Source organism: Oncorhynchus mykiss, chromosome 13 (assembly GCF_013265735.2).
Source record: "Oncorhynchus mykiss isolate Arlee chromosome 13, USDA_OmykA_1.1, whole genome shotgun sequence".
Taxonomy (NCBI): domain Eukaryota; kingdom Metazoa; phylum Chordata; class Actinopteri; order Salmoniformes; family Salmonidae; genus Oncorhynchus; species Oncorhynchus mykiss.
Window position 1 is genome coordinate 26464505 of NC_048577.1, and position 22989 is coordinate 26487493.

General features: G+C 40.8%; 1 protein-coding gene across 1 annotated transcript; it reads left to right on the top strand.

Moving 5' to 3' along the window:
* Positions 1 to 7717, top strand: LOC118938436 (zinc finger protein 501-like). The gene is made up of 2 exons (XM_036942391.1): positions 1 to 649; positions 6313 to 7717. Exons 1-2 carry the CDS (start codon positions 304 to 306, stop codon positions 7383 to 7385), a joined length of 1419 nt encoding a protein of 472 aa, XP_036798286.1. The 5' UTR covers positions 1 to 303; the 3' UTR covers positions 7386 to 7717.
* Positions 7718 to 22989: the final 15272 nt, after the last annotated feature.

Genomic DNA, 22989 nt, shown 5'->3' on the forward strand with positions numbered 1-22989 from the left:
TTAGCAGATTGCGGTCTGCGACTTTAAGGCAATGCTGCTGTTGTGACGTATATTCTAGTGGACGGAACGCTTCTTTCAACCGCAGCAACAGTTTGTCCGCCACCTCGGTAGCTTGCTCGACAAAATAGCCGAACCAATAAAGCTCTTTAGACGCTTTAGTGTATATTAGCCACTGTGTTTTAAGCCCATTTCTCCCCTCTAGTTAGTTATCCGATTTAATTTCATATTTATTGTGTTGTTGTTATTAGTCAGCTAGCGGGCTGGTTAAGTTAGCATTAGCCTAGCTAGCTAACATCTCCGACCATGAGGTCACTTAGCTACTCTCCTGATAAAAAGGTGAAAGAGGAGGAGGAAGAGAAGGATGTTACAATACAAAAACAAGTAGAGGGTGAGGCCGTTACCGTGAAAGAAGAGAAAGACGTTTCAGTGAAAGAAGAGGAAGACGTGTTCAGAGTAAAAGAAGAGGAAGACTTGTTCAGAGTAAAAGAAGAGGAGGATGCAGTTGTTGAAGTGAAAGAGGGGGAGATGATTGTCACATCGAAAAAGGAGGGGGAAGAAGAGGAGGAAACGGGATATCTGGGCCCGGTTTCCCAAAGGCATCTTAAGGCATCCAATGGTTCTAACGATGAACGTTCCCTGATTAACACTAGTAAGTACTGTCTTAAAAACAGAGGCACAAACTCTGCAGTTGTTGAACTGATGTTTGGTGTTAAAGGGGAAATCTGCAATTGCTACATCCATATTGTAACTTTTTAATTATTTATTTATAGCCATTGATTCTTGAAGAATATAACACATGAGCTTAGTTCAACTGTTGTACGCCATCAGAACCCCAAATAAGCTTTTTTTTACTCCAATGTTTAGAAACAATGTAAACCAACACTGTATAGCCTCAACATGGTTAAAGCTATAATGTTGATATCATGGATGTTAAGTTGTTGCATCCATAGGTCTGTCTATGAATTTGAGAGTAGTTACATTTCTCCATTTCTCTTATTAGCAAAACAGTGGTGGCATTACAGCTTTGTTATTGTTTCAACTGCAAGTTGGTTGAATGATTTATGTGGCTTTTTTAAAGGGACAACCTAGGTTTTAAACAGAAACAAAATGGCTGCCCAGAGACTTGGTTTGGTAAACAGCTGAGGGATGGGGGCTGGAGAAATGTAACCACTCTCGTGCCGAGTGGATTTCATTAAGACTTTGTTTACTTGCTGTTTGAGTTGAAGAAGAAAAAATACTTTGAGAAATTCCAGAACTCATTAGTGGTGCAGTGTTAAGACAATCAGAAATACTATCAGACATCCCCAAATGGGCACATTTATAGGCCTACATTTGTGTGCAGGTCAGGTAGATTAATCCTCCTTCTATATGTGTAATCAGGTGTGCATCCTTACTCAACATTGACAGGGGTGTTTCAAATGAAAGACAATGAATAAATTGATAAAACTGACGCATCTTGTGGGGTCAGGTCATGGGCCGTTTCATTTAGTATCCCTCCTTCAGGGAACAGTAGTTATTGTCAACGTTAAGCTTGTCATATGATGAACTTAAATACTGGATCTTGCTGTCGGACAATTTTTTGGACAGTCAAATGACAAACATCACAACATGCAACAACAACCGAAGTACTTCATTACTCTGGTAAAGACAGTTATGCCGTGCTCCACTTTGGATCCAACATCCCTAACAAATTGGTGTTTATAATGTGTTATTGTCCGCTTGATTTACAGTAGGTTCTCGTTAGTCTGTTTGTCTCGTTAGTCGTTAGTCTGATACTTTGCTCATAATGTGTAGAGAACTGTTCCTTGATGGATAGGCTATTGTTTAACACACAGAGCTATTTTCCTTTTTTCAGGACATTTAGAATGACAACACATTACAGAGTAGCCTAGTGGGATTATTCACAAAATTATCTGGTGATCAGGTTATGAAATGTCATGACAAAGACATTTTAGTTTCCATGTTTCACCTGAAATACTAAATTATTTATAGTCCTCGGTCTATGTTGTTGTTAGGTGAATTTATGGGTCCTACAATAGGTCTATGTTATTGTTAGGTGAAGTTATGGGCCAATTTGACATAGACTTAGTGTATAACCTCATTGTCAGTCTGATGTTAAAGCCAGAGCATTTTACTGGTTGAAGTGTTTTTTAAGTATAAAGCAGTTGATTTGCGACAGTAACACAAACAGAAGATTCAAGCGATCCTTACAATTATAATCTAAAAGTACTGTGAAGTGCAGTCATAAGCAACCTGTAAATATAGGTTATTTTTGCTGTCAGCCCATGAGAACCCCTCTGAGTTTACCCCCACGGTGGTGAATTAGTGAATAGACATAGAGCTTAATGTGAGTTTCATTGAGTAGCACTCCTGATCTTGCGCTGATAGTGAGCTGTAATATTCAGAATAGATTGTTAAAAACTAAAATCTTTGCTCACCATTTTTGCTCCAGGCAGATATACTACAACCATAACTAGCGGTTTCCTCATCCGTATGGAGGATTTTCTTCAACCAGATTGTGTGAGCATCGCCCTCGTGCCGCAATTTCAGCAAACCGAAAGTCGTCTGGCACACTTTCTAGCCTACAATCATCGATGTTACTACTAATGTGAAAACAAGACAAAGTGTGATTGTTGCTCACTTGACTGTCTTAATTGTCAAATAATTTAACAGATGTCAATTGTTGTACAACATCATGGGTATGCTCTGGGCATCACCTTTTACCTCACGCTCATCCTGTGGCGTTCTGCATTGGCATCGAAACGTGTCTGAATCCTGCCTTTGGAAGGCCACCAAAAATTCTGATATTTCCATCCCCTACTACAACATTTTCTGTCAAGATAGAACTGCCAAAGGGGGAGGAGTTGCAATCTTCTGCAGAGATGGCCTGAAAAGTTCTGTCATACTTTCCAGATCCATGACCAAACAATTCGAGCTTCTAATTTTAAAAATGAATCTCCCCAGAAATGAGTCTCTCACTGTTGCCGCCTCTTATAGACCCCCCCGCCCCCCAGCTCCCAGCTGTGCCCTGGAGACCAACTTGCCCTCCAAATACACCTCTGCTGTTTTCAGTCAGAATCTCAGCGATCACTGCCTCATTGCCTGAATCTGTTATGGGTTTGCAGTCGAACGACCACCCCTCATCACTGTCAAACGCTCCAAAAAACACTTCTGCGAGCAGGCCTTTCTAATCTACCTGGCCCGGGTATCCTGGAAGGATACTGACCTCATCCCATTTGTAGAGGATGTCTGGTTGTTATTTAAAAGTAATTTCCTCACCATCTTAAATAAGCATGTCCCTTTCAAAAAATGTAGAACTAAGAACAGATATAGCCCTTGGTTCACTCCAGACCTGACTGCCCTCGACCAGCACAAAAATATCCTGTGACGTACTGCACTAGTATCAAATAGTCCCCGCAATATGCAATTTTTCTGTGAAGTCAGGAACCATTAAACACAGTCAGTTAGGAAAGCAAAGGCTAGCTTTTTCATACAGAAATTTGCATCCTGTAGCTCTATCTCCAAAAAGTGTTGGAACACTGTAAAGTCCATGGAGAAGAAGAGCACCTCCTCCCAGCTGCTCGCTGCACTGAGGCTAGGAAACACTGTCACCACCGATTTAAATCCACGATAATCGAGAATTTCAAGAAGCATTTCTCTACGGCTGGCCAGGCTTTCCTCCTGGCTACCCCAACCCCAAATCCAGATAGCTGATGTTCTGAAAGAGCTGCAAAACCTGGACCCGTACAAATCAGCTGGGCTAGAAAATCGGGACCCTCTCTTTCTAAAATGATCAGCCGCCATTGTTGCCACCCCTATTACTAGACGGTTCAACCTCTCTTTTGTATCGTCCGAGATTCCTTAAGATTGGAAAGCTTCCGCGGTCATCCCCCTCTTCAAAGGGGGTGACACACTAGACCCAAACTGTTACAGACCTATATCCATCCTGTCCTGCCTTTCTAAAGTCTTCGAAAGCCAAGTTAATAAACAAGATCACTGATCATTTCAAATCCAACCGTACCTTCTCCGCTGTGCAATCCGGTTTCCGAGCTGGTCATGGGTACCTCAGCCATGCTCAAGGTACTAAATGTTATCATATCCGCCATCGATAAAAGACAGTACTGTGCAGTCTTCATCGACCTGGCCTGTTGTCCGGACCTCTGGCAGTCTCTATGGGGGTACCACAGGGTTCAATTCTCAGGCCGACTCTTTTCTCTGTATATATGTTTTTTTATTTATTTTACCTTTATTTAACTAGGCAAGTCAGTTAAGAACACATTTTTATTTTCAATGACGGCCTAGGAACAGTGGGTTAACTGCCTGTTCAGGGGCAAAACGACAGATTTGTACCTTGTCAGCTCGGGTTTGAACTTGCAACCTTCCGGTTACTAGTCCAACGCTCTAACCACTAGGCTACCCTGCCGCCCCAGCGATCTCGCTCTTGCTGCGGGTGATTCCTTGATCCACCTCTACGCAGACTACATCATTCTGAAAACATCTGGCCCTTCTTTGGACACTGTGTTAAATTAACAAACATCCAAACGAGCTTCAATGCCATACAACACTCCTTCGGTGGCCTCCAACTGCTCTTAAACGCTACTAAAACTAAATGCATGCTCTTCAACCGATCGCTGCCCGCACCCGCCCGTCCGACTAGCATCACTACTCTGGACGGTTCTGAAATAGAATATGTGGACAACTACAAATACCTAGGTGTCTGGTTAGACTGTTAACTCTCCTTCCAGACTCATATTAAGCGTCTCCAATCCAAAATTAAATCTAGAATCGGCTTCCTGTTTCGCAACAAAGCCTCCTTCACTTACGCTGCCTAACACCCTCGTAAAACTGACTGTCCTACCGATCCATGACTTCGGCGATGTCATTTACAAAATAGCCTCCAACACTCTTCTTAGCAAACTGGATGCAGTCTATCACAGTTCCATCCGTTTTGTCACCAATGCCCCATATACCACCCACCACTGCGACCTGTATGCTCTTGTCGCCTGGCCCCCGCGACATATTCGTTGCCAAACCCATTGTCTCTAGGTCATCTAAAAGTCTTTAATAGGCTGGCTTAACTCGGCTCACTGGTCACCATAGCAACACCCACCCATAGCACGCGCTCCAGCAGGTATATCTCATTGGTCATCCCCAAAGCCAACACCTCGTTTAGCCGCCTTTCCTTCCAGTTATCTGCTGCCAATGACTGGAACTAATTGCAAAAATCGCTGAAGTTGGAGACATTTATCTCCCATACGAACTTTAAGCATTGGGTATCTGAGCAGCTTACCGATCGCTGCAGCTGTACACAGCCCGTCTGTAAACAGCCCATCCAACTGCCTACCTCATCCCCATGTTTTATTAACTTTTTTTTGCTCTTTTGCACACCCGTATTTCTACTTGCACATCATCATCTGCACATCCATCACTCCAGTGTACTTTGCTACTATGGCCTATTTATTGCCTTACCTCCTTACTCCATTTGCACACACTGTATAAACACTTTCTATTGTGTTATTGACTGTACGTTTGTTTATCCCACGTGTATGTAACTGTTGTTTTTTTGTCGCACTGCTTTTCTTTATCTTGGCCAGGTCGCAGTTGTAAATGAGAACTTGTTCTCAACTGGCCTACCTGGTTAAATAAAGGTGAAATACAAAATACAATCTTAACTTTATTAGCAAAACCCAAATGTATACTGTCATTAACTCGGTTCTTCAACAAATACACACAATTCTTAATACTATAGCAAACATTATATTAAACAGAACATTCAACCTAGCCTTACAATTATAATCCAAACTAGTGTAAAATGTACTCATAAGCAACCTGGAAATGGAGGTTAGTCCCCTGGGTTTTCCCCCATTCACATTCAGAATACATTGTGAAAAATGAAAATCTTTGCTCACCATTTTTACTCCAGAGAGATATACTACATCCATAACTATTGGTTTTCTCATTAGCAGGGAGGAGTTTCTGCAACCAAATTGTTTGTGCATCGCCCTTGCACCGCAATTTTATTAAACACAGAAAGGGGTCTATATTGGAAACCAAAAGTCGTCTGGCACACTGCTTAGAGTTTCAACAAAATTAATAACTAGTCTACAATCATCAATGTTACTACTAATGTGAAAACAAGGCAAATATGACTATTCTTGCTCATTTAAAGAGGGTTGTCAAATAATTTTTACATTCGTTACAGACATCAATTGTTTTACAACATCATTGGCTACTTTGTTGGCCTCAACTTTCTTTTACAGTGGTTTTCCGCTGTTGTGGGCCTTTAATCATCTGACTTTGTTGTTCACACAGGAGAGAGTGGGGACTATTGTGGATCCTCTGGGGATCCTCAACAACCTCATGATGCTGAAGAGGCAGAGAAGAGTCTCTCCAGATCAAAACACCTCAAGAAACACCTGCAGAGATCCACAGGGAAGAGAACTCACTTCTGCTCTGACTGTGGGAAGAGATTCACCTCATCAGGCATTAAAATTCATCAGAGAACACACACAGGAGAGAAACCTTATAGCTGTGGTCAATGTGGGAAGAGTTTTCCTCAATCTGGCTCTCTGACAGTACACCAGAGAACACACACAGGAGAGAAACCTTATAGCTGTGATCAATGTGGGCAGAGTTTTGTTCAAGCTAACAATCTGACTCGACACAAGAGAACACACACAGGAGAGAAACCTTATAGCTGTGGTCAATGTGGGAGGAGTTTTACAACATCTAGCTCTCTGACAGTACACCAGAGAACACACACAGGAGAGAAACCTTATAGCTGTGGTCAATGTGGGAAGAGTTTTGGTCAATCTGGAGAGCATACAGTGCACCAGAGAACACACACAGGAGAGAAACCTTATAGCTGTGATCAATGTGGGAGCAGTTTTCCTTCATCTAGCTATCTGACAGTACACCAGAGAACACACACAGGAGAGAAACGTTATAGCTGTGATCAATGTGGGAAGAGATTTACTTTCTCTGGCACTCTGACTCAACACCAGAGAACACACACAGGAGAGAAACCTTATAGCTGTGATCAATGTGGGAGGAGTTTTACTACATCTAGCTCTCTGACAGTACACCAGAGAAAACACACAGGAGAGAAACCTTATAGCTGTGGTCAATGTGGGAGGAGTTTTACTACATCTAGCTATCTGACAGTACACCAGAGAAAACACACAGGAGAGAAACCTTATAGCTGTGGTCAATGTGGGAGGAGTTTTACTACATCTAGCTATCTGACAGTACACCAGAGAAAACACACAGGAGAGAAACCTTATAGCTGTGGTCAATGTGGGAGGAGTTTTACTACATCTGGCCATCTGACAGTACACCAGAGAAGACACACAGGAGAAAAATCACATAGCTGTGACCAGAGATAATCTGTTAAAAGATCTCTGATCAAATATTAGAAAATACATACATGAAGGAGTTGTTTCATGTTTTCAATGAATTAATGTCACAATGTAGAATGTTTTAACATTGTAGTAGGAGTATTTTAATGATGTCACAATGTAGAAGCCTAAACGTTTCCCCCCCTTTATGATTTGATTTCATAATGATATGGATATTAGCCTCACGGGAAAATGGAAGAGTACTATTTATGTGATTTAATAAAAATTGACAAACAAAAAAGTTCAAATCAAATGTATTTATATAGGGCTTCTTACATCAGCTGATATCTCAAAGTGCTGTACAGAAACCCAGCCTAAAACCCCAAACAGCAAGCAATACAGGTGTAGAAGCATGGTGGCTAGGAAAAACTCCCTAGAAAGGCCAAAACCTAGGAAGAAACCTAGAGAGGAACCAGGCTATGAGGGGTGGCCAGTCCTCTTCTGGCTGTGCCGGGTGGAGATTAAAACAGAACGTGGCCAAGATGTTCAAATGTTCATAAATGACCAGCATGGTCAAATAATAATAATCACAGTAGTTGTCGAGGGTGCGTCAAGTCAGCACATCAGGAGTAAATGTCAGTTGGCTTTTCATAGCCGACCATTAAGAGTATCTATACCGCTCCTGCTGTCTCTAGAGAGTTGAAAACAGCAGGTCTGGGACAGGTAGTACGCCCGGTAAACAGGTCAGGGTTCCATAGCCGCAGGCAGAACAGTTGAAGCTGGAGCAGCAGCACGGCCAGGTGGACTGGGGACAGCAAGGAGCCATCATGCCAGGTAGTCCTGAGGCATGGTCCTTGGGCTCAGGTCCTCCGAGAGAGAGAAAGAAAGAGAGAATTAGAGAGAGCATACTGACATTCACACAGGACACCGGATAAGACGGGGGAAGTACTCCAGATATTTCAAACTGACCCTAGCCCCCGACACACAAACTACTGCAGCATAAATACTGGACCCAGACAACCCAGACAGGAAGATCACATCAGTGACTCAACCCACTCAAGTGACGCACCCCTCCTACGGACGGCATGAAAGAGCACCAGTTTGCCAGTGACTCAGCCCCTGTAATAGGGTTAGAGGCAGAGAATCCCAGTGGAGAGAGGGGAACCGGCCAGGCAGAGACAGCAAGGGCAGTTCGTTGCTCCAGAGCCTTTCCGTTCACCTTCACACTCCTGGGCCAGACTACACTCAATCATATGACATACTGAAGAGATGAGTCTTCAGTAAAGACTTAAAGGTTGAGACTGAGTCTGCGTCTCTCACATGGATAGGCAGACCATTCTATTAAAATGGAGATCTATAGGAGAAAGCCCTGCCTCCAGCTGTTTGCTTAGAAATTCTAGGGACAATTAGGAGTTGTGTTACACTTATCACGTTGGTGACCCACTTGAATCAAAATGCAACACTTCAAAATGTGGCCAACTGTTTTCGACAAATTGTCCTCTAACCAGTGATGTACACATTACTTCCAGATTCCGTGTGGTTTTTGAGCTGTTAATTTTAACAGGACGTGCAACCTCATCTCTCTCCTCTCGCACAAATGATTTTAGCATGATATCGATGAGTGATGACAAATAAGTGTTGCATTCCCTTGTTTAGCGACCCCTACATTTAAATGCATCACTCCAAAATGTAGCTGACTGTCTTCTGCAGGTTGTCCTCTAACCAGTGAGGTAAAATATATCTCCCATTTCCATTTGTTTTTTTTGTTGTGTCAGTTTGAAATTACAACCTAATTTCCCCCCTAATCGATATCAGTGATTTATTGCTACTTGTCAAAACAGCAGCATTTTTGGTGCTTGTGCATTTTAAAAGCTGATTGTTTAAACAAATACAAGTAATATGATTATTGTAGCAGATGTTTGTGTACATAGAACATTTTATGTTTAGGTTTTCAATTTATCCCAAACTGTTTCTGCATATTGGTTATTGATTTGGACACATTAAAACTGTGTTTTGACATTGGGCTATCCCACGTAAGACTATGCAACCAAATATTTCATATTTACATTTCATGTAACATTTAGTATTCATAATTATTTATACGACCAACTGACAATTTTTGGTACAATTATATTGACATTGTTTCCCTGCTTTTAGAATATCAGGGTTCATTCTCAGATGTGTCAACCCAAATGTACTAGAGCATGACATTGGGGACTGGGCCCCGATCCAACATCATACCTATCTAGTGAACCCTGAAAAAAGAGAGAAACCCCGCTCTGCAGTGAGGTGGAAAGTTACTACCGATATTGCAGGAGTTTCCTCTTGAAATCAGACATGTCCATGGTAAGGACAACTTGGTTGCTGATTTTCTCAAGGATGGGCAGTCAAAAAGATGTGTGTTTTGCGTTTAGCCAGTGCGTTACCATGGATCACAATTTATTTTGACCACATGTTTTTCCGTATTGGAGATGAGTTTTGTTTGGGCTCGTTCCAAGGGGATTGATATTGTAGTTGATTATAATGTGAAATTGAAATTGTTTTCTGTTAGTGGTCAGCAAACTTGTCCAACAAAATTATAAGATATATTTGTTGTCTTAAGGGGGAAGGTTTTACAGGCTTTGGTTTTTTCACTTATGTTTTGAGGTTGGACTTGGCCTTATAGCTTGTTAGCATGTAGGGAGAACCGATTGGTGTCAGTATGTGTTACACCTGTGCTGTCTTGTCCATCTCGTTAGTGGGAAGGTGTTTCACCTGAGCTGGTCCAGGTTCTATTTAAGAGTGTCTGGCCCAGTGCTCCAGTCATCTTGATAGATGTGGAGAGTCAACACATTTAGTTGCTCCACTTTTTTGGTTTGCTTCCTGTCTTTAAGTTTGGTGTGGGTTTTTCTTTTGTTTGCCTCTTCTTGGGCAGATTTAGTGGGTCTCATGGTGGGTGTCTTTTAGAGCCTCTCCTAAAAAAACAGCTTATATTTGGGTGGGATGTTGCATCCTATTCATATTTTAATCAATGGCATTTCCTTTCAATGCTCATTAGTCTTTCAGTGGTTATTCTTGTTTTTTATCCGCTTATGTTTTTTTCCTGTGAAGCCATTGTGTTATCATGTCTGAAATGTACTGTATAAGTAAAACTTGATTTGAACATATTGCAAAATAAATGAATCCAATGACTGACCAATCAACAGACTCTTGCTAAACCAATGAACAAATATGTGCAAAAGCAACACATTTCTTGGTCCATCTTAGTATGAAAAACAGTATAAATTCATATCTTCCTCTGTCAAAATAGTGCTGGTATGTATGTTTAGTATCACTTTTCAACCAACCCAGTTCATTTGTTGATATATTGAAAACAAACTAAGTTTGTTGTGGGTTTTTCTTTTGTTTCCCTCTTCTTGGGCAGATTTAGTGGGTCTCATGGTGGTTGTCTTTTAGGTCCCAGTTGTTGTTACTAGTCAACTTCCAGTGGACACCCCCATAGTGTCATTCAGAACCCCTCCTAAAACCCACCTGTTTAGTTGTGGTTGTTGTCAGTGACTCTTTGTTAGTTCCCTCTTCTGTTAAAGGGACGTTTCTGGTTTTCTTGCTGGGAAACGTAACAACAATGTAGTAATACAAGCTTATATTTTCTGTTGTAGCATCCAGTTCTTGTTCATCAAAGGCATTTCCTTGAAATGTTAATTCGTCTTTCAGTTGTTATTCTTCTGTTTGCTGTGTATGTTTTTATTTGTATTTTTTCTGTGAAGTGCATTGCGTTGCATCCATGTCTGAAATGTGCTGGTTTGGTTTGAACATATTGCAAAATAAATGACCAACCAATCAACAGACTCTTGCTCCTTCATAGTATGAAAAACAGTATAAATTCAGTGCATTTGTTGAAGATGAAAAAATGTTGAAATCAACAATATGTCAAAGGATTCAACTACTGAAAACTGAAACAAACAAATGGATCAACCAGATCAATCTCACTTTTCACGCCTGTTGAAGGCGTGGTGGAGTGGTAAACTCCACCCCCGGCTCTACCAGGGGTTTGAGGTGGTCTCCCACAGCTCTGCTTATGTCATGTTCTGTGGCCTTGCCATTCTATTTCTTGACTGCCCCTGCAACACAGAAAGAAACACATTTAGTCATATTATTTAAAACTCTCAAGGTAATGGATATGGAGCATCTATGGCCTCAGTTACACCTGACACCTAAATGTGACTTCTGTCATCCGATCACTCTAAGCTGCATTAGGTTCAGATCTACCAGGATGGGCCCTTGACATAGTCTGGACGCAGTCAGGCCAAACAAATATGCATCAGCAATGTAAAGAGATGGGGAAAAGTAAATTCTACACAAATTACCTTCATAATATTAAAGACCAAATGTGTGCCTGAGAGGAAATTAACTTTGATACAGCCAAAGGGGGTGAGAAATTACAATATCAGTGGCCAACTTGCACGAATGTAAATAAACATAGATGATGGAACATTTTCCCTTTTGCTTACGTGATGAACCACTAAGGGTACATACATATTTACCATCTAAACCACGTGTGACCTCTCACCTCTCTGGCTGTAGAAGTGTTCTTCCTAACCAGTCCCTCAACAGCTCTCTGACTGAGCTCCACCCTCACTGGGTCTTCAGAGGAGAGGAAGGCTGATGAGGGATGGAAGGATGAATGGGTCAGTCAATAAAGTGTCGAGCTGCTGTCTATGCTGTCTGACAAAATCACTATTTTAGTAGTTCATTAAAGGAAATAAGGCTTTATGACTGCTGAATACCAACTATCAATCACTTAGATTGTGTATTTTCAGGGAGCGATACATCCTTGGGACGTCCCTAGCCCATTGAAGTTGACATTTAAAAGGGTTAAGGTAGCGTTTAGGGTAGGGATGTCCCAAGGATCCCAGGTAGCATTGACAATTGTGCATTCTTCGGTCTCTTTTACGTAGCAGGTGTAAAATAAACAGACAAGACAAGTAGACATGCAGTGCATTGTGGTCATTGTAGTTTTAAAAATAGCATCTAATTATGCCAATCTGTATGTGGGGTTGTTAGAGAAGAATGTGATTGTCAGCCCTAACAATCCATTCTAGCACCTCATCAGGTTCTGCAAAAGGCTTCGTTGATGACGTGTTCCTTCTATTCCAGGGGACAGCAGAGGAACTTCATCGATTCCACTCCATCATCAATACAAGCAGTGAACATCTGAAATTCACCCTCACCTTTGATGCGCATGAAACAAGTTATCTGGACATTTTGATTAAGAGGGAGGGGTGTGGCTTTAACACAGACCTATACAGGAAGCAGACGGAGAGGAAATCCCTGTTACGCCGAGACAGCTTCCACCCTACACCCCTAAAAAAGAGCCTCCCCATTACCCAATACAGTCGCATACACGGGATTTGTAGGACACAGAGTGACTATGACAAACAAGCCGACTGTCTGGATGACAGCGGGGTTACCCAGAGGAGTGGCTGGATGAGTGTTTCAGACAGCAGGGTTACCCAGAGGAATGGCTGGATGAGTGTTTCAGACAGCACGGTTACCCAGAGAAATGGCTGGATGAGTGTTTCAGACAGCAGGGTTACTCAGAGGAATGGCTGGATGAGTGTTTCAGACAGCGGGTTACCCAGAGGAATGGCTGGATGAGTGTTTCAGACAGTGGGGTTACCCAGTGGAATGGCTGGATGAGTGTTTCAGACAGCGGGGTTACCCAGAGGAATGGCTGGATGAGTGTTTCAGACAGCGGTGTTACCCAGAGGAATGGCTGGATGAGTGTTTCAGACAGCAGGGTTACCCAGAGGAATGTCTGGATGAGTGTTTCAGACAGCAGGGTTACCCAGAGGAATGGCTGGATGAGTGTTTCAGACAGCAGGGTTACCCAGAGGAATGGCTGGATGAGTGTTTCAGACAGCAGGGTTACCTAGAGGAATGGCTTGATGAGTGTTTCAGACAGCAGGGTTACCCAGAGGAATGTCTGGATGAGTGTTTCAGACAGCAGGGTTACCCAGAGGAATGGCTGGATGAGTGTTTCAGACAGCAGGGTTACCCAGAGGAATGGCTGGATGAGTGTTTCAGACAGCAGGGTTACCCAGAGGAATGGCTGGATGAGTGTTTCAGACAGCAGGGTTACCCAGAGGAATGTCTGGATGAGTGTTTCAGACAGCAGGGTTACCCAGAGGAATGTCTGGATGAGTGTTTCAGACAGCAGAGTTACCCAGAGGAATGGCTGGATGAGTGTTTCAGACAGCAGGGTTACCCAGAGGAATGTCTGGAGGAGTGTTTCAGACAGCAGGGTTACCCAGAGGAATGGCTGCATGACGCAAAGGATCGTTATAAAAATACAGTGGTGGAAAAAGTATCCAGCTGTCATACTTGAGTAAAGAAAACATTTAAAATGTAATTATAATTTTTGTAAATTTAAAACAAAAACATAACTGTTTGTACTCATATGTAACCAAATCGTGGCTGCAACTAAGTTACTAAGTCTTTAACCAGACTGTATTGTTACACTGGTGAGTAAAAACTCATGCTCCCTACACTTGAACTTTTTTGTCTGAAAATAAAATGTACATTTTCCTCAACTGTGTCCAGTCAGCAGATGGACGAGATGCCACTTAGGCCGCCCGTTGTGACTCTGTCAAGATGTCAGCAGAGCAAGTTTGTATGAAGGTCTGGTTATTAAATGGGTACATAGTTCAATAGTAATATCCTGTAACACCCTCTGGTGATGAACTTTGCTGCCCTGTTTCCAGTTGTCCACATGGCTGGGAGAACCTATTCAAGTAAGTAAGTAAATAGATTTTGGAAATTAAAAAAAACAATGTAGTATTATCTAACTAGCTACAGTCCCTGCTAACTCAAATGAGCTGCTAAATGAGCTAACTAGACAACTTCACATTCTGTATAGATATATAGCTAAGTTAATTAAATATCACCAGCTACCTGACTTCATATTAGCTAGCTATTTATTTATCACTGTAAAATACAAACTCCAAATGCATTTGTAGGTAGCTAGCTAACAGCCATGGAGGAGGGTGAAAGGATAGCAGCCCCAACTGTCAGTGAGAGAGGAGGCTATTCTGGATAGGGAAGGTACTTTTGTGTTGTTCCTGTCCCTAGAAGTGAGGACGGAGATAATAGTAACATAATATTCAGTGTGAGTTAATTTGACCATAATGAAGTCTGTTTCTTGTGAAATGCTAATTAATTACTTAAAAATCATACAATGTGATTTTCTGGAATTTTGTTTTAGATTCCGTCTCTCACAGTTGAAGTGTACCTATGATAAACAATTACAGACCTCTACATGTTTTGTAAGTAGAAAAACCTGCAAAATTGTCAGTGTATCAAATACTTGTTCTCCCCACTGTATGTAAATAAGGTATTCCTGTTTTGTCATTATGGGGTATTATGTCATTATGGTGTATGGTGTGTAGATTAATGAGGATCACAATATTATTTAATACATTTTAGAATAAGGGTGTAACATAAAAAAATGTCAAAAAAGTCAAGGGGTCTGAATACTTTCTAAATGCTCTGAATATGCTGTTGGTTTACTGTTATAATACGTTGTATGACCACCAATACTGTTCCACGATTCACAGACCTAGAAAATACATGGCCAACCTTGCTGCTAGAGATCTAGCTACTGGGTGTGCAGGTTTCTGTTCCAGCCCTGCACTAACAGTTGACATTGTGCTGATTATTTGGATTAGACACTATTCAATCATGTCTTGATTTGGAGTCAGATGGATGTCTATACCCACTGCTCATTTCCACAGGTGTTCTTCATGATAGGAAATAAAGTGGTGATTCACAGAATGAAGTGTAGTGTCTTTTTGGGTCATTGAACATAACCTGTTTGTCTGGTTTTTTGGGTTGTTACTCTAATTTAGTCTGATATTGCACAATCATTACTTAATTCTGCTACATTTTTAAATGATTTGTTTCATTTAATCTTTATTTAACTAGGCTCATGTGGTTTGTAATTTCGATACTGAAACAGGATTTGCTAATCCTCCCACATTGTTTCCATTGTTTCCATGTTGCTGAGATGTTTTCTCCATTTGAAATGATACTGTTAGAAATAGGTAAAGCACTCACACATCTGAGAACTTGTGTGTGTCCCTCATTAGTTAATAACTTGAAAGAAAACAAAAGGCTGATTGATACTGATCAGTGTGTGGGTTTTCTTTTTCATCAGACAATTAATGAGGCTCATAATGATGCTGACCATGTTGAAGGAGAGCAGATTAGACTCATAATGAGGCTCACCATGTTGAAGGACACCAGATTAGACTCATAATGAGCCTCACCATGTTGAAGCAGACCAGATTAGACTCATAATGATGCTGACCATGTTGAAGGAGAGCAGATTAGACACATAATGATGCTGACCATGTTGAAGGAGAGCAGATTAGACTCATAATGAGCCTCACCATGTTGACGCAGACCAGATTAGACTCATAATGATGCTGACCATGTTGAAGGAGAGCAGATTAGACTCATAATGATGCTGACCATGTTGAAGGAGACCAGATTAGACTCATAATCATTGGTGGTGAAAGTACCCAATTGTCATACTTGAGTAAAAGTATAGATACCTTAATAGAAAGTTACCCAGTAAAATACTACTTGAGTAAAAGTCAAAGTATTTGGTTTTAAATATACTTAAGTATCAAAAGTAAAAGTATGAATAATTTAAAATTCCTTATATTAAGCAAACTAGACAGAACCTTTGTCTTGTTTTTATTTATTTACGGATAGCCAGGGGCATACTGCAACACTCAGACATCATTTACAAACGAAGCATTTGTGTTTAGTGAGTCCGTCCGAGCAGAGGCAGTAGGGACGACCAGGGAGGGATGTTCTCTGTTTAGTGAGTCCATCAGATCAGAGGCAGTGCGGATGACCAGGGATGTTCTCTGTTTAGTGAGTCTGTCAGGAAGGAGCAATGAATGGATAGTTCATTTATTTCCAAAGCTGCAATGATGGGACACACACAGTATGGATGAATGATCAGTAGTGACGGGATATAAATAGCACTCCCACAGCAATTCTACATAAATCTGCCCTATAATATACTAACAAAAAAACAATTGATATGTCATTCAAAGTTATTGTGATCGATAGTGGATTTAACTATTCCTACTAATTCTTAATTGACTGTAATAAATTAATACATTGTTTCCATGTGTCTCATATTCACAACATCAGAATAAACTGTCATCCATTTTAGTATCAAAATATATCAAATTAACCTGAAAAACTGAAGAAGTATAATACACCTAAACTAACAAAACCGGGCTGATAAACTGGCTGGTGTTCATGAGTTTATAAAACATATACTTTATACATTTGTCATAAATTACCTGCATTGATGAGACACAGTGTGGATGAATGATCAGTAGTCAACAGTGTAAAAATAGCACTCCTAAAGAAGATGCATTTTCCAGTTAGATACCAAGAGGGAACTTTAGCATAAAACCCACATGGAAAACTGAGATTTGGCAAATAACATATAAAGAGAAGCTTTTTTGACACCAAACCAATAACAGAAGTTACTAAAACATAAATTGCTAATGTAGGATTTAAAAGGTGGATTTTATGATGTAATGTCAACTTTATACATTTCTATCCCAGGACCACTCAATTTTCAAATTCTCCATAAATCTGCTGTGGATTACCCAGAATCCCGAAATAAATTAATACATATGTGATAATCTGTTTGTGCTTATAGGGAACCAGATCTTCAATACAACTCAGTTACTAAGTCTTTAACCACACTGTGTTGTTACACTGGTGAGTAAAAACTCAGGCGTCCTACACTTTAACTTGTTATCTGAAGATTAAACATACATTTTACTCAACTGCGTTACCCACTCCAGTCAGCAGATGGCGATCTGCGACTTTAAGGTTATGCTGCTGGTGTGACGTATAATCTAGTGGACGGAACGCTTCTTTCAGCAGCAGCAACAGTTTGTCAGACACCTTGGTAGCTTGCTAGACATAATAGCCGACCCAATAAAGCTCTTTAGACGCTTTAGTATATATTAGCCACTGTGTTTTAAACCCATTTATGTCGTCCACTTAGTTATCAGATTTAATTTCATATTTACGGTGTTGTTGTTATTATTCAGCTAGCGGGCTGGTTAAGTTAATATTAGCCTAGCTAGCTAACATCCCTGACCATGCGGTCACTAAGCTACTCTCCTTCTAAAGAAGATGAGAATATCACAGTACAATAAGAAGTAGAGGGTGAGGCTGTTACTGTGAAAGAAGAGGAAGACGCGTTCAGAGTGAAAGAAGAGGAGGATGCAGTTTATGGAGTGAAAGAGGAGGAGGGGGAGATGACTTACATCAAAAAAGGAGGAGGAAGAAGGAGGAAACTGGATATCTGGGCCCGGTTTCCCAAACGCATCTTAAGGCATCCAAGGTTCTAATGATGAATTTAATGATGAATTTAAAGAATCTAATGATGAATTTAGCCATAAGATGGTTTTGAGAAACCGTTCCCTGATTAACACTAGTAAGTACTGTCTTAAAAACAGAGGCACAAACTCTGCAGTTGTTGAACTAATGTTTGGTGTTAAAGCGGAAATCTGCAATTGCTACATCCATATTATGACTTTTAAATTATTTATTTATAGCCATTGATTCCTGAAGAATATAACACATTTCTCATGAGCGTAGTTCAACTGTTGTACCCCATTAGAACCCCAAATACTCCAATGTTTAGAAACAATGTAAATCAACACTGTATAGCCTCAACATGGTTAAAACTATAATGTTGATATCATGGAAGGTCAGTCCTTGCATCCATAGGTCTGTCTGTAGTTACATTTCTCCAACCCCATAATCATCTTATTACCAAAACAGTGGTGGAATGACAGATTTGTTATTGTTGGAACTGCAGATTGCAGGGTTGTTTTTTTTTAAACAGCAACAAAATGGCTGCCCAGAGGCTTGGTTTGGTAAACAGCTGAGGATGGGGGTAGGAGAAGTGTAACCACCCTCAAATTCATAGAGAAAGCTAGTGTAGCAACCGTAACCCAACACCTAACGACTTCGTCAAGAAGTTCAGACATCTTGGCGTAACAGTTATAAGGTGTTGGCTTGACAGTCGCTGGACCCAGGTTTGAGTTCAGCTCAGGGCTACCCCCAGAATTCACTACACTATGAATACAAGGACTGGCCATCCATGATGTCATAATGATAGTTTTAACCAGGTTTCTAGGATATATTCTAGAATTTGTCCATGATGTCATAATGATAGTTTAACCAGGTTTCTATGATATATAGTATATTCTAGAATTCGTCCGTGATGTCATAATGATAGTTTAACCAGGTTTCTAGGCTATATAGTATATTCTATAATTGCCAGTGTAGATTTCCTGTGGGGGTCAAATTATTAGAGCTGTTGATAAGTCATTGTATAATATTCAGCCAATTTGTTTCATGCCCTTACATTAAAAGGCAAGACATACCTAGATTGAATTACATTCATGAATTGGTTTGAAACCTTTGTTTTAAAACGTACTCAATGTTGGTGCCTTTGTAACAGTACTCTGCTTGCTTTGTGTACAATCAGTCATCGACACGGAACTCCAACGTGTAGCACCAGTCATGTAGCTTTATTCTGATAAGAACGACACAAAATTGCACGTCATGCAATGCACGGCTCACCATCCAACTCTGCACTCACACACTGTACAAAATATATGAACCCCCCCATCAGACACAGTAAGTTGCTAGCTAGTACTGGCGGGAATTCTTTACAACAAAATGCACAACAAATATTATCCAAACAAGGCTGCATCTTATGTGTGATGTTCCGAAGAACATTTACAAACAAATTTATATAAATTGTACATTGAAATCATCACTTGGGAGTATAAAAATCACTTTGACGTACAGTGCTTTGCAACCAACAACTTACCGCTGGTTTGGTGGTTGTTCACTGGGACGATTCTAACTGGAACATTCCCCCTCGTAAGCAAGCTACTGTTGGAATTATTATGAATAAATGAATAAACAATATCCCCATTTTAAATAGAATTGTAACTAAGTAAACGTATACTCTGTTTTATTATATCTGATTAACTATATGAGTTCATAAGGTGGGATTGTGTGACACGGACAAGGAGTAATTAAAATTAATGAACACCATTCCAACTAGGAAGAAACTAATGGGTTGGGGACTGTGTAAACACATAAGGTCGTTAACCTAGCGTTGAACCTACAGATACTTAGCTCTGGGGTTTTTAGATAACCTAGGAATGCACTCACTGTCTTTTCTGTTAATTAGAACTGTCAGCTCAGTGGTGATCGATAATGTTGAGGGGTCAAAAGTTACCTGGGAGTGTGTTAGTAAGTTAGAATGAACTTTTCACTTCACTTTGTCCCGGTCGAGAGGAGGAGATTCTGTTAAAGCAATGAAATGACGTCATGATCTGTATATAAACTGTTGCTCGTGGTTAAGTGGCAGCGCGCTCCGAGAATAAATTCTGTTACCTATTATTGAAAGACTGGTCTGCGTCTATTTTATGCAAACAAGAATCTTACAAATTCTCATAAAATAGATTAAGGGTTTTCAATTAATGAAAGCACATTGGCAAAATTAAATTACAGTAACAGCTACGCAAACCAGCCAATAACAAAACTCAAACCAAAAACCCATTGGCTTAACAATAAAGTGGCAAGGGGAATCACCAATATAACCCTGTTACACTCCCCCCTCCGGAATTCCACTTGCCAAGAAAAATAATAAAAATACAAAACGGCACTGTGCAAACATACCAGATACAGAGACACTCAACATATGTACAGAATAATCCAGAGAAAAAAATATATCTATATTTTTATACTACCTAATAGAGAAAACTAAAAGGTAAAGCTGTGTATATCAAGGATGCAGACCCTGCTTTAAATCAGTCACTAAATATTCCAGGCATTAGACTATTCTCCTTGAGAATTAGAGTGAAAAGCGGTTGATCAATCCCCTTAGCCCTCATAGGTAAACATGCCTGTTACAGTGCCTTGCGAAAGTATTCGGCCCCCTTGAACTTTGCGACCTTTTGCTTCAAACATAAAGATATAAAACTGTATTTTTTTGTGAAGAATCAACAACAAGTGGGACACCATCATGAAGTTGAACGACATTTATTGGATATTTCAAACTTCTTTAACAAATCAAAAACTGAAAAATTGGGCGTGCAAAATTATTCAGCCCCTTTACTTTCAGTGCAGCAAACTCTCTCCAGAAGTTCAGTGAGGATCTCTGAATGATCCAATGTTGATCTAAATGACTAATGATGATAAATACAATCCACCTGTGTGTAATCAAGTCTCCGTATAAATGCACCTGCACTGTGATAGTCTCAGAGGTCCGTTAAAAGCGCAGAGAGCATCATGAAGAACAAGGAACACACCAGGCAGGTCCGAGATACTGTTGTGAAGAAGTTTAAAGCCGGATTTGGATACAAAAAGATTTCCCAAGCTTTAAACATCCCAAGGAGCACTGTGCAAGCGATAATATTGAAATGGACGGAGTATCAGACCACTGCAAATCTACCAAGACCTGGCCGTCCCTCTAAACTTTCAGCTCATACAAGGAGAAGACTGATCAGAGATGCAGCCAAGAGGCCCATGATCACTCTGGATGAACTGCAGAGATCTACAGCTGAGGTGGGAGACTCTGTCCATAGGACAACAATCAGTCGTATATTGCACAAATCTGGCCTTTATGGAAGAGTGGCAAGAAGAAAGCCATTTCTTAAAGATATCCATAAAACGTGTAGTTTAAAGTTTGCCACAAGCCACCTGGGAGACACACCAAACATGTGGAAGAAGGTGCTCTGGTCAGATGAAACCAAAATTGAACTTATTGGCAACAATGCAAAACGTTATGTTTGGCGTAAAAGCAACACAGCTCATCACCCTGAACACACCATCCCCACTGTCAAACATGGTGGTGGCAGCATCATGGTTTGGGCCTGCTTTTCTTCAGCAGGGACAGGGAAGATGGTTAAAATTGATGGGAAGATGGATGGAGCCAAATACAGGACCATTCTGGAAGAAAACCTGATGGAGTCTGCAAAAGACCTGAGACTGGGACGGAGATTTGTCTTCCAACAAGACAATGATCCAAAACATAAAGCAAAATCTACAATGGAATGGTTCAAAAATAAACATATCCAGGTGTTAGAATGGCCAAGTCAAAGTCCAGACCTGAATCCAATCGAGAATCTGTGGAAAGAACTGAAAACTGCTGTTCACAAATGCTCTCCATCCAACCTCACTGAGCTCAAGCTGTTTTGCAAGGAGGAATGGTAAAAAAATTCAGTCTCTCGATGTGCAAAACTGATAGAGACATACCCCAAGCGACTTACAGCTGTAATCGCAGCAAAAGGTGGCGCTACAAAGTATTAACTTAAGGGGGCTGAATAGTTTAGCACGCCCAATTTTTCAGTTTTTGAATTGTTAAAAAAGTTTGAAATATCCAATAAATGTCGTTCCACTTCATGATTGTGTCCCACTTGTTGTTGATTCTTCACAAAAAATACAGTTTTCTATCTTTATGTTTGAAGCCTGAAATGTGGCAAAAGGTCGCAAAGTTCAAGGGGGCCGAATACTTTCGCAAGGCACTGTACATGTTAAGTACACTCAGTGACTTTAAAACATCCAAGTAATAAAACTACCATAAGAGAGTTGATCATATCTGTCACATTACCATCCTGCAACCTCTAATCATGGTCACAATGATGTAAAAACAAAACAAATAAAACATGTCAATACCATTGACCCTCTATTCATGTATTAACCTTCAAGAGCTACCTTTCTGCTGATTCATAATCTCAATCAGTCTTGACACTGGTTTAAATAGCCTTCCTGCCCTTTACCTAATACGACCCCGACTACCTTCAACTGGATAAGGGGTAACAGTGTTGTGTACTGTTGCAATAGTGTGTCCGTCAACACAGTCCGTGCGTAACTGATCAGGTAAGGAATGGTCTGCGTTTGGTAGGTCAGTACAGATATCGTAAACAGACTGGTCAATTAGCTCACTCACTACACTGTTACAGTCTCGGTCAGATTCTTGAAGACTCTCTGATTGAGACAGACCTTCCAGCTGCAGTATATCATCCACAGAATCCAAAGGTGGAATATCCTGAGCATCCAAGGATCGCACATCACCCTCCAGGCTTGTGTCACCTGTTCCTTCAGAAGACAATTCTGACACCCACACTCTGGTACTGTATTCAGCACCATCATCCACTGCAGTGTCCATGGCAGCTGAGACCACAAGGCTGTCATTCATGTCCTCAGACTCTGTTAATCCAGACATGTCTGTTCCCTCATCAACGGCAGCATGGGGAAGAGGAAGAAAGTTGACTGGCATTATCAGGTTGCGATGTACCGTCTTCTCCCATCCAGTGGAGCTGTTCTTAAAAGTGTGACTGTCAGCATTCAATCCAGTGACAAGGTAGACAGTATCCTCCCAACGGTCAGCGAGCTTCCGCTTTCCCCGCTCCCCCTTTTTAGCCAGCAATAATCGATCCCTAATCTCCACTGGTGCTCCTCTGACTCTTCTGTCATAAAGGTCAGCATGCCTCTTCAACTGCTTCACTGCAGATGCCTGTGCTGCATTCATGGCTTCTTT